Here is a 13,554-nt window from a genome sequence, read left to right as displayed (position 1 = left end):
CCAGAAATATCTGCCTACATATTTATTTATTTATTTATTTAAAATATTTCTATGCCGCCCCCATCGCAACTAAGCCTCGGGGCAGCTCACAAAATGGTATGTGGTAGGATTGCCCACCGGAGCGAAGGTTTTTGCCTTGGCTAGTGAGGTCACATGACCATGATATGAGACTATCTGCAAACCTCGGGCTACTATTTTTTTATATGAATGCTAATTCACAAAGAGGACATAAGGAGCTCTTTTCCTGTTTCTGGACAGCAGCCAGCTCAGTCAAAGCAACTAACTGGAAATCAGTAATTGAACTAACATTTACAAAATGGGAATAGAAAATCTGGGAGCTTGAATTAATGGAGAAACTCATTGAACATCTGCAGGTACAGAGGACAAGTAGAAATTTACACTTTTTTAAAAATATGGCATTCATTTATTGAATTTGCTAATATGGAGAAGAATATACAACAATTTTCTAAGACACAGAATTCTACGGCATGATCTCTTCAAGTGATGAATGAGAACTTTATCAGACAATCTTCCTGGTCTACAGCTAAAGATCCTGAGTGACCAGAAGTCTTGTAAAGAAATTGATTAAAATATGATTTACTTAAATTTGTTGCTATCCATCATATACTTTCAATGATTTAATTGAAAATAAATAGCATTGTTTGAATAGCATTTCCAGTTTTCAAGCACTCATGAGAATGAAATTCTTGGCACAAATGCATCAGTATCTAATCAGTTTAGAACTTTAGTGAATGTGGGTTTTTACTGTTAACATCAATTAAATTGCTTGTCATTTTATCAACATCATTTTATTTGTTGCTTTATATGCCATTTAAGCATTATGACTGAATGATAATTACACTAAATGTAAACACTCAGGTTTTCATAGTATATAAAATAGTACCATAGGAGAAGCGGTTTTTTACTTCCAGAATTCATGTTCCACATTACAAAGTCTTGTAAATATCATCTGTGGAAGCCCTTTGTGTCTTAAAATGATGTGCATCGTGTTTGCCTAAACTCCCATATATATATATATATATATATATATATATATAGAGAGAGAGAGAGAGAGAGAGAGAGAGAGAGAGAGAGAGAGAATAACTTATATGAAATACAGAAGATATTCTATACTTGGATAACTGCTTGAAGGGAAATACAAGCCAATTACTGCCACCATATCAGAGGAAATGCCCTGAGTCAAATTCCATATTTTAAATTTACCAATTTCCTTCTTATGCCAAAAAACCCCTCTAGATTTTTTTCAAAGATTTTTTCACTGCCAGTACTTCACATCACATTGCATCACACATTACATAAAAGCAATGTGATCCCTAAATTATAAATTCTGAGACTGAGGAAGAAGAAAGTCAGTAATTTCTTCAGAGCTTTAAATTATATAGAGATACAGAATTTTATAGAAATGCTAAAGAGTTCTCTGGAAAGCAGGCACATATTGTATTGGAGCTTATTCTACTATCCCAGAAACAGAACTTTAGCTCTAACTCATCCTCTTGCATACGCTCGTTTGGGTGTTAGGGGACATTTAAGTATGATGTGGATCTCACATTGCTGCTAATTTGTTTCTTCCTGTGGCCTGATTGCAAAATGCAGTTAGGAAGTTTCTTGAGGAATGTCAGAAATTCTGTGTCCACAACCAGCATAAACTATGGACATTTTAATGGCCATTTGTACACCTTGGGTCTGAAAACTCTAATGAGGACTATGAAATGTGTAACTTTTAGGAACATTTTTTCTTCTAATATCTGCTATTCTTTTGTAGAAGGATCCAACAGGAATGCAGAACACAGACATGAGTATGGATTAGAGATAGCATGGAAGTTTGCCTGCCTCAGAAACTGCAATTCTTAAAAGGGAAGGCATGCCTTTAAGAATCCTCGAAAACTTTTCTGGTATGGATTACATTATGGAATAAAGAAAAGTTCCTGATTTTCATCCTTCCCCACCCTTACATTTATTTACCTGCATATGGGGATCTAGTTGTGGGGGAGGAAGGTCCTCCGCCATACTTTCTTCTTGATGCATTGCAGAGAGCATCAGGATTGAAAGAGCAGTGTCGCTTGGGAGGCATGCTTCCCAAAGGCTCCTGCTCTGTCATTCTGGCAGATCAGTAAAAAGGAAAATGAATGTGGGGGAAGAAAGACACAGGAAGTAAGACCCCCCCCCCACCTTCTGCTCTCCACAGCTGCTCTTGAATGCAGGTAAGAGAAGGAAAGGGTAAGGAAGGCACTTTGACAAGTGGGGAGGGGGGTATTCTCTTCCTTGGTTCCACAGTCTGGCTTCTGAAACAGATTTGCTTTCTTTAACAAAACAAATTAGTTTGTTTGTGGGTCAGTCCAAGAAAATCCATCCATTTCTCATGCAGCTATCATAACATGACTGAACAACCATCTAAAAAACAGTGGTTAATCTTTTTTATAGTCTCCTTCTAAGAAAATGTAGGGAGGTAGGTGAGATCAAGGAACAGCAGTAAGTGGCCCATTCCCCTTTCCTTCCTTTCCAGTTCTGCAACCATCTGGGATCTTTCCAGACATTTTGTAACAGTGTTACCTCACTGTTCCCTTTGTGATACAACTAAAGCAGCAAAGTACAGAAGGAAGACTGCATGTAAGATCAAACATCTGAATTTTAAAGATTGTTGGTGAAGTCACAAAAGCATTTCATAAAGTTAGGATGGATTTTCTTTGGGGGAATATATGTAGCTATCCTTCTGTATATGACACTGGTACACAATTACACCATTTGCTGCAACAACTTAGCAGGCCTCCTCTCAGTATATATATGAGGCCAGAAAACAGGCTTATACTTTGAGAATTTAAGGATGTTAACAGTGGATGCTCAGTTAATAACCAGTTGCCTAAGTAGATCAAGCAACTGCTTGTACAGCAAGTCATGGAAGCTTTTGATTTAAAAAAAAAAAAAAAAAAAAAAACAAGAACCCTGACATATAAACTAAAATCAATGTATGACTTAGATCTACTATGGTCTATTGCAATGCTAATGTACAATATGTTACTAATATCTTAGTGAGCCAGGAAAGCAGGGCTGATATTGTAGGACTGAGAAACTATTTTTTTTCTTTAACGTTGAACACTTCCCCTTAATGGCAAAACTGCAAATGCCAAGGACATTAGGCTTCTTGAAGCTGAGTTATCTTTTGTCGCATCTTCTTCATGTCTTGTTTGAATTTCTCTTCCTCAAGTTTCAATTTTGTTGTCTGTATTTTTTTAAGTGCACTGAGAGAGTCACGAATGGATTGGAATCCTGGAGAATAGCAGGCATATTTGAGTCAGGTTAAAAAATAGTGGTCGTGACTGCTTTTTTCTTTTTAAAAGATTGGCATTCCTTCTGCTACATCTCACTTGGTCTGAAGTATACCAAATTAATCAGCTCTATTTCATGTCATGTAAGTGGAATTTAAAAATCAACTCCTTTGCTATCTTTTATCTACCTATTTTTTTTCTTCATCAAGCTTTCCTTGGATGAAAAAAAATAGTTTGCTATCTTCCTACACACACATCTCCCTGATATACTGCACAACAAAGTGAGATAAAAAATAATCTGTCCATAATTGCTATACTTCATCATTTCCCATATATTCTGCTACTAAACGAGGGATCACAATAACTGGAGAAGCAGATACACTGGAAGCCTGAATAGGGCATTTTCAGCATATTACAGTTTTTCAGCTATCTGCCCAAACTAGAAGAGATCCAAACCACCACCTCCTCCCACAACACACAAACACAGGGGGGAGAGCAAGGGGAAAAAAGAAGAAGAAAGGCAGCCCTTCAGCCTTTATGGGCTGCTGCTACACAGGGCCCAAACCCTTAAGATAGGTCTCTCTGGGGAATGTTTATCTCAGCTATGGAGTGCTTCAGTCAGGGAAACACAATACCATTCTAGGACTGCACCCAGGAAATTAATTCTATTGGTTACTTTTCCTTCAATTCACTAGGACTGCATTAATCTGGAAAGGCTGGAAAGGCTTTTGGTTCTTGAAAAATCGATTGCCAAAACAGTCATCCACTACAGCTGGAATGCACAACCCGTAGCTTGATTTTGTTATTAGTGATCGAAGCATCCTTCACCAAGACATGTGGGGATTATTAATGCCACCCAACAACATGAACTTCTTTCTTTTTGAACTGATATAATAAGCATGTTTGGAGAATGAGAAGGTTAGATGGATTCTTTAAAATATATGTCTTTATTTGAAACCTCACCTGATCTATATTCATTCTGGATTTCCTCCAATTCATTCCACATCAGTTTTTCAAATCTAGTAATCCTTGCATGGAGTTTATTTTGATCATTTTTCACTTGGCTCAGCTCTGTATCAAATTGCACTGTTTTATCTGTACTCTCTATCCTTTTGGAGAGGTAATACAAACCATCTTCCATTTTCTTTTCCACTGTTTCCTTTTGAAAGAGGCATTATGATAAATTAATAGAATTACCAAGATAAGAACTGTATGGTCTGTCCCATAAAACAGGCTTTAAATCATGACTAAAACTGTTTCCCATACCCTGTTGTGCGTTCTTTGGTGTAAAAACTTAGTATAAACACTTCAAATTATATTTTAAATTTCAAGTTGAGTAATTCATGTATGATCTAATTTCATTATGCATCACTGTATTTTGTTTGGGGAATGGGGAATTCTAACTTTTGTATGGCAACCAAGAATTCAGGTTGGGTTCAGAGACAATCGGGTGTAATGTTTACAGAGTGCTGATCCAGGAGCAAGGAGGCTGCTGTTCTAATAGTCATGGAGCTCACTGAATGACCGTCAGCCAGTGAAGTGGGGACTAGAACCCAGATGTCCTGAGTCCCAGTCTAACACTGCAACCACTACATTACACAGGCTCTCAAAAAGGAAAGATACACATTATTAAACTGCCTGTCATTAAGGATGGTCACTCATGATGAATGGGCAGCAAGAAACAATCCTTTTGAAATCGTAAGTAGTCAGGCCCTGACAATCTTAACCACTTTATAAATATCTTGCTCATTCATATACTTCTGTGAGCTGTTACCATCATGAAGGCAACACTGTTGCATTATGAAAGCCCCGGTTACTTTGAATATCTACTTGTGTGGCAGTATTGAAAAGGAAGATCTAGTCTCCAGTCATCTCGCGGTGGTACTGTGTATCCTTCCATTATTTCCTATTAGCAGCAAAATTAACTTTGGCCAAATAGATCTTCAGCCTGCACTTCTCATTATGGCAGATAATGTCCCTTGACCTATTGCTGAAAGAATCGGTAAATTTAACAGGCCTCTTAATAGTGATGGATAGATTGCAGACCCAGGGAGCTAATGGGTGTGCAATGAGGTGGAAGTGCTGTAAAATAAACAAAGCAGTTCCTAAGGTTGTGTAGGAAGCTTGTAAACAGTTTAATCTTTGTGAAATATTCAGCAGTACTGTATAGGACAAAGCAGCACACTCAGTGAGATTAAGTAATTCTGATAATCACCTTACATCAAATATGCCACTAAGAACTTCACTGGAAAACACTAACAAATTTTGCTAGAGCTTTATGTCTACAGAAAATTTCCAGAATACATATTTAGCAAAAAGGCATTATATTTATTTCAAGTAATGGACTAACTGGACACAAACAACAACTGTTTCAAAATATGACAAGGTGGTAAGGAGCAGACAGAACAGGCAATACATAGTCAGATACAGAAAGGAATGATTAAAAACCTTCCAATTATATAGCAATTTTGTTCTTCAAGCTGCTTTTTACCAACTACTTTCAGGAGTATTTACATGTCCCTAGCTTATGAACTATGGTAGCTAAGAGACAGGAATGAAGATGATGTCTGTGCAATGAAGAAATGTAGAAAATGGTATCCAAAACTGTATTCCTGTAGCAAGCATTGATAACCCAGGCTTTATTTCTGTGAGGATATTTGGAAAGGCTGTGCCATCTGGCACATATGTTTTAAGAGCACTGCTGCTTCTTTTAATTGTCTCTGTATATTAACTTTGTAAAACCTCCTGTATCTATGGTCTCCAGGGGATGGTGGAGGACAGGAAGGCCTGGAGGAATGTTGTCCATGGGGTCGAGATAGGTCGGACATGACTTCGCGACTAACAACAACAACAGTCTATGGAGTGTACTGCCCCCTCCCCACAAAAATATACTTGCTTTCTGCTGGACTTGCAAAGTTTTGGCAGAGTTTGGTCTTTCCAGATCATGACCACAGCTGGGGACAAAGGATTAATATGCACACATTGACCCTCAAACTATGTTCCCACTCTGGACTGGATCCCCTGTGCTTATGTTTCAAGTAATGAAAAACTCACATTGCTAAACCTGCATGCGTAGTTTGACTCCAAAAATCTGCTGCCTACTTCTTTCCTCTGCTTAATCTTTTCCTTTACTTTTTCCTTTTGATTTTTAGATTGTTAGCATTCAGGCAGGGACCACCCTATTTCTGAACTTCATAAGTCACCCTGGAAGACTTTTGGCTGTGGAACGGAGCCGATATGCTTTAAACAAATAAATAAATTGGTAATTGTGTGAGCTGCATTGTGTGCATTGTTTATCCATGATCATGGCCATGTCCTGCTTCTGCAATGACTTTTGGTGAAGAGGAGCGTACCATGTTGTTTGGGATGGGTAAAAATGTTTAGTTGTTTTCTGCCATGTCTGTTTGGTGGGGTGTCTCCCACATTCAGTTTGCCTTTGACATTCAAAGCACTCCCATACTTGATATTGTTCAGACTGCTAACATTGACTTTGAACTTGTATCATTCTCCATATTAAAATATCTATTTAAATTTATGCCATACAGTGCCAATAATGGCTAGTTATTTAGCTCTTTGCTCTCTATAGAGAAGCATTGGATATGTTCCTCCTCTGACTTGAGTTAGGAAATGAACTTTTCCAAGCACATCAATACTTTTGTGAGAGAAATTTAATGCAGATAAACCCTGAGAGTCCTGATCCTGGAACAGGGATTTTCTGACACCAAACACTCTACTTAAGTGGTTGCATGGATCCAAGAGTTCTTCATTTGCCAAGAACCAAAACTGTTATTTAGAATGCAGCACTTTACAAAGAAAGCCCTCTACCTTCTGCAGGAGACTTATTAAGCCAAAAATATTGTGGTTTTGCCTGTGACTGAAGGAGCAGTACCCATAACAAAAGAAAATATGTGAAAATCCAAACATTTTAAAAAATTGCCTTATTGGATTGAAGTAATATTTTTACACTGACTGCATTTACACAATACTTTAAGCCATGGCAGTTTATAAGCTATGGTGGTTCAGGCTGTTGTCTAAATGCAGCACCCTTCCTGCAGAGTGTTTACAAACCTCGCTTATAAACCAACCCAACTAGCCATGGCTTGTAGTATGGTTTAATAAATCCATGGAACCTAGATAACAAAATAAGCAATGGTCGAGTCAAAAAGACAGGGAACCCCTTGGCAGGAGTGGCAGAGCAATTCCCCTCACGTTCCTAACTGCATAACACAGAGAGGCTTTTTAAAAAGCCAAGCTGTGGTGAGTGCTGAATGGGTTGCTGTGGGAGCACTGGGGAGTGGGAAGAGCCACGCAACCCCTCTTGCACCTGATCTTCTGTCAGTTATGGATGGATTTTAACCACAGTGCACGGTTAAAATTCTGAAGAGACTTTTGTGTTGTGCAAACCCATACACTAGCTCTTGTCACCACAGCAATATGTTAAGTGGCAGGGCTAAACTATTACACTGGTTATAGAATCTTGGGTAACAAATCTTGGGTAACAAAACTTGACACCTTCTATGGTGGAGATGACAAGGGTAGTGGGGTTTGGGGGGAAACAAAAACTGTGGAGGGAGCCCAAACTACACAGACTGGATTAAGCCCACTGGGCAGAAGCTGCCCACTCCTGTTCTACATGGATTTTCTTCATTGACCCCTGAGTTCATTCTTGTTACTGCTTCTTAATCCTATGAGATCTCTTTCACCAATTTCTCTTTGAATTTTCCTCCTCCTCATTCATTATAATACAACAACTGTACCTGGGCTTTTGCTGAAAATATCAACCAGGTCTCAGTGTGCAGTATTCTTTGTAGGGAAAGATTTCTTTACAAGAGTATAGTACATCCACAAGGGGTTAATTTTAGTGCTAGTTCTACAGAACTTAGTAAGTATAAATATTCTTACCAGATTATCTTTCATTGTGCCAAGAAGCTGATTTGTGAGATGGGCTTGCTCTTGTTCAGCTCTCTTCATCTGACTTTCTGTCCATTTCCACTGATTTAAAATTTGATCCTTAAAGTCATTTAAAATACCATTTATCCTGATATTTAAAGAGAATTTCTTTTAGTTATTATTATTAGTGAATATTAGCGCAGCAAGTATCAGTTAAAATTGGAAACTTAACAAATCTATCTAACTGCAAACAACTTACATCTTAAGGAGGCTGGAATATAATTAAGCTATATGTTAATCTGGGGTTTTTATGTAGCTTAATATTCTCTTAGTTCATTATAACCAACTCTAGGAAACCAAATTCATATGTGGTAGTGTCAATCAAACAATTAAATTATTTGACCATAGAATTGTGCCTGATACCATACTGTAAATACCAGAGATTTTATTCCAGAAATTCCCAAGTTTTGAAACTGAAGTCATGAAATCTATCTGCTTTATATTCGTATGCCCTGTACGATGACCTGTGCAGGGAGAAGGACAGGGGGAGTGCATCCCTGTTGGTTCTTCTGGACCTCTCGGCGGCTTTTGATACCATCGACCATGGTATCCTTCTGGATAGGCTAGCGGGATTGGGAGTTGGAGGCACTGCTTTGCAGTGGTTCCGCTCCTATCTCAACGGTCGATTCCAGAAGGTTGTGCTGGGGGACCATGTCTCTGCGCCATGGCAGCTATGCCATGGAGTACCACAGGGCTCCATTCTATCCCCTCTGCTATTTAACATCTATATGAAACCGCTGGGAGAGGTCATCAGGAGGTGTGGGTTGCGGAATCATCAATACGCTGATGATACCCAGCTCTACCTCTCATTTTCCACTAATCCAGGTGAGGCAGTGGCTGTGCTGAACCGGTGCTTGGCCGAGGTAATGGAATGGATGAGGGCCAATAAACTGAAACTCAATCCAGACAAGACGGAGGTCCTGTTGGTTGGCGGATCGGGCTTCGGAGAGGGTGGATTTGACCTGGTCCTGAATGGTGCAACACTCCCTCTTAGGGACAAGGTCCGCAGCTTAGGAGTACTCCTCGACCCGGAGCTTTCTTTGGAAGCTCAGGTGACAGCGGTGGCAAGGAACGCCTTCCTTCAGCTTCGGCTGATTCATCAGCTGCGCCCCTACCTGGAGTACGACTGCCCGGCGACGGTGACACACGCGCTGGCGACTTCCCGCCTAGACTTCTGTAACGCGCTTTACGTGGGGCTTCCCCTGAAGACGGTCCGAACACTTCAATTGGTGCAAAATAGAGCTGCCAGGTTGCTGACGGGGACGGGGCGTTATGCTCACACGACTCCAGTCCTCCGTCAGCTTCACTGGCTTCCCATTGAAGCCCGGGCCCAATTCAAGGCGTTGATTATGACCTATAAAGCCCTAAACGGCTTGGGTCCTGGCTACCTGAACGAGCGCTTACATCCGTATATGCCCGACCACCCTTTGAGATCTGCGGGAGAGTCCCTTCTCCGGGAACCCTCCATGAAAGAAATTAGGAGAGTAAGTACTCGGAGAAGGGCTTTCTCTGCGGTGGCGCCCAACCTATGGAATTCACTCCCCAAAGAGGTCCGCCTGGCACCGTCGTTACTGGTTTTTCGGTGCCAGGTAAAGACCTTTTTATTTAAACATCATTTTAATTGTTAAAATATATGATCTGGCCAGGGCAACTTCTTCTTCCTTCTCTTTTCTCCTCCTATATTATTTATTTACCTATTTTATACTGTTAATTTTACTTTTATATTATTATGTTTGAAACTCAGTGTATTTTTTGTATTTTTGTATTTAATGGTAATTTATTATGTTCTATTGTATTTCAATGTATTTTATTGTGTTGTAAGCCGCCCCGAGGCTTCGGCAAGGGGCGGCATAGAAATGTTATAATAATAATAATAATAATAATAATAATAATAATAATAATAATAATAATATTCAACAGATGGATACCAAGATAACATTTGGATCCAAGTGATGAAGAAATCTGGAGATCTTGAAACCCTGCACATTTCTTTACCTTTTTCTTGCCTAATAAGGTTATTACATTCATATAATTCTGGAACTATTTCTATAGTCAATGTGACTACCTTTGTGTGCCTAAAACAATTTGACAGCCATTGAAAGTCCATTGATTTTTCAAATAAGATATATTAACCTATAAGCACAAGATTTACAATGAAAAATATAAAGTTTGTGGGAATGTATAAGAAAGCGGAATCTAAGAACATCAGTCTACTCATGGGGACAGCAGGTTAATTGAAGTAAAATAGGTCCGAATAGACTAAGAAACAGATGTCCAAGGTAATGAGCTTCCGAACCATGCTAAAAATATACAATGAAAATAAATAGTGCATGCTTTAGTGGGAACACAAATTAGAAGGGATTAGCCAGACACACAAGTTGCTGTGTCTGTATGCATTTACAATATGAGCACTAATTGGTGCAGTGACCCAGTGTAATATTTATTCCATGGTTTTGTGGTTGACCGTAACTTAAATAATGCCACAACATTTTGATCTGAAGATTCTATGTGACTATTTTTTTTCTACATAAGCTAAGAATTTGGATGAAAAAACTATGACCTGTGGAGAGTCCCTGGTATGGAGTGAAAAACTGAAACGTCAGGGTCCAAAAAGTAGTCCGAGACTCTCATATTGGGTAGTCCTCAGAAAGAGATTCTGGAATAAATGCTTCCAATATGCTGAGAGCAATTGTGTTACATTTCTGAGTACTCCCTGTGTTGTTTTTCAAACAGAAATTGCACATATAAAGCCAAAACATCAGAAAATGTGATGCTCTGGTTTTTTATATGCAGGGATTTTTTTTCTATATGAAGAAATCTTTTAAAAATGTACACCCCCTCTTTCATATTCTATAGTGGTGGAGTTCAGGAAAAATGCTACTATGTTATTTTGCTGAAGAGGTAGCTTTACTCTCAGTTCAGTTTATTTTACATTGGTATGTGTTAACCAGAGGCCAAATCTAAAAAAAAAACAAAAAACCTGAAGAATTGCCAAGCAAAAGGCACCTCCTAGACCAAGTGCTGTCACAAGTGCCTCAGGTAACAAAGGGAAAGATGGCTGCCTTTTTTGCAAAAGACAAACCTGTGCTTGGCACAGGAGGTCAGCTGTACAGAATGCATACCAGCTGCTTGTAATAAACTGCTCCCAGTCCATTCCGTGGACTGGCAGGTACAGGTACAGCTTGAGGCACCTTACATAGACTAAACTGTGGGGACAGGAAGAACTGAAACAGCAATTTTAACTGTCTGGTTGTATTGTTTTGACCATCATAAAAGAAAAAAGAAAAAGGCAAAATATCTTTTTAAAATTAAACCCAATAGTCCTAGAATTTCTAGGTGACAGGTTGTGATTTCTCAAAGTATATGCTGAAAAAGTTTGGTGAAGATAACTTGGAGATGCTAGGAGGCTTTTCAAAGTTTATTATTTTAATCAGATAATTTTGACATGCTAAGGACTCTCTTCTTTCCTAGGCAATGCCTGCCATAATAGGAAAACAGTATTCTGCTTTATAATTCTTCCTTGTTGCTTCCTAAATTTTCAGACATATCAAAAAAGCAGTGAGTACAGTATGCCCTGGAAAATACTATGTATCAGCATACCATGGAGTACAGATACTTCTGGCAAAATGTGTCCAAGCTTGAACTGCTAATCCCCAAATAACTTGCCCATGACCCCGGGGCTGAAGGTGCCATTCTATCCTACTAAATTGTCCTTGCCATGTTTTCCTTGAACATTTGACTTTTAATCTCAGTGCCTGCTTTCAAGCAGTGTACAATGAATGCTAGCCTTTCATGGGATAAGAGGATCTGTGCTCTTATGGATTAGTAACTATTTCAACAGGAAGCAGAGATATATCACATGGAGGAAGGCAAGTACTGGCATTCTATAAGGATCTGAAGGTGGCCATGTGCTGTTTAATCTCTCCATACATAATTAGGAGTTAGGTGATCAGTGAAATGGCTGAATTTCAAATGGTGTGACATTGCTTGGGGTGGTACAAAGAGGCCCCAGCGGATATATCCAAATGTGAATGTGCAAGAAAAAAGACAAATGAGATCTGAAGAGGCAGAAAAATGACAAATGAGACTTGAGTGAGCAGCAAAATGTCAAGTATAAATTGTTGCACACTTGCAGCTCACCCCGCAAAAACAAATCTGCTTCATTCATGCACACACAGAAACACATTCTTTTGTGACTGAATTAGCAGAGTAACCACAGCAGGAACTATTAGGAAAAGTACTGAAAGGAGAACTGTCAATCTTGTAATGCACACACACACACACACACACACACACACACACACACACACACACACAATCTTGCAATGTATATATATATATATATATATCACTCTTGGAATAATATTTGTGGTTCTTGTCACTCCATTTCAAAATGGATATTGTAGAACTGGAGAAGGTGCAAAATAATCTCAAGAGCTGGAGAACCTTCCTAATAAAGAAAGTTGGGACTTTTTAGTTAAGAAAAAAAAGATGATGGGAGGAGGGATTACATTATAAATGGTGCAGAGAATCTGAATAGAACATTTCCACCTCTCCCATAATACCAGAACTCAAGATAATCTGATTAAATTGATTGGCAGTAAATTCAGAATAGACAAAACTTACTAATTTGCAAATATACTTAATATTTACTAATGTTTGCTAGTTTGTTAACCTGCAGAATTCACTGCCAACTGAAGAAATAAGGTAAAGGTTTCCCCTTGACATTAAAGTCCAGTCATATCTGACTCTAGGGACAGTGCTAATCTCTGTTTCCTAGCCGAGGGAGCCAGCATTTGTCCACAGACAGTCTCTGTGGTCATAAAGCCAGCATTACTAAACACCGAAGTGCACAAAACGCTGTTACCTTCCCACCGAAGTGGTACCTTTTTATCTACTTGCACGTGCATGCTTTCAAACTGCAAGGTTGGCAGGAGCTGGGAAGAAGCAATGGGAACTCACTCTGTTGTGCAGAAGAAATGGCTGCTAGCAAAATCACTTTAAAAGGAGGTAAAAAAATTTCATGGTGGATATGTTAGTGGCTATAATTTATATGCACCAAATGCCGAGAATTAATAATTCCAATGCATATATAACACATCAACCCTATCAGTCTGTTACAAAGGAATTCAGTAGTCTCCAGTACCATGTCTATCATATTAATCATCTCAGTCAGAGAGGATTAACCATTTTGATTAGAAACCATGTATTCTTAACTTTTTATATAAAACACACTATGAAATCGAATATCTCAAGAAAAATCCTGCTTCCTCAATATTATACATTTTCACTGATGTTCTAGTTCAGGGGTCTCAAACTC

At 38.9% G+C, this 13,554-nt stretch overlaps 1 protein-coding gene across 1 annotated transcript in view; it reads right to left on the bottom strand.

Annotated features, from left to right (window-relative positions):
• Positions 1-3,151: 3,151 nt before the first annotated feature.
• Positions 3,152-13,554, bottom strand: part of FAM81B (family with sequence similarity 81 member B) — a 37,055-nt gene continuing 26,652 nt past the window's right edge. The window contains exons 7-9 of the mRNA XM_044446139.1: positions 8,187-8,322; positions 4,248-4,443; positions 3,152-3,285 (exon numbers count right to left, since the gene is read on the bottom strand). Coding sequence (XP_044302074.1) covers positions 3,152-3,285; positions 4,248-4,443; positions 8,187-8,322 — 466 coding nt within the window. The remainder of the gene's footprint in view (positions 3,286-4,247; positions 4,444-8,186; positions 8,323-13,554) is intronic.

The sequence above is a fragment of the Varanus komodoensis genome, unplaced genomic scaffold (assembly GCF_004798865.1).
Source record: "Varanus komodoensis strain SLA01 unplaced genomic scaffold, ASM479886v1 scaffold5, whole genome shotgun sequence".
Classification (NCBI taxonomy): Eukaryota; Metazoa; Chordata; class Lepidosauria; order Squamata; family Varanidae; genus Varanus; species Varanus komodoensis.
Note: the sequence above shows the minus strand (reverse complement) of the source record. Positions and strands in the feature narration are given on the sequence as shown.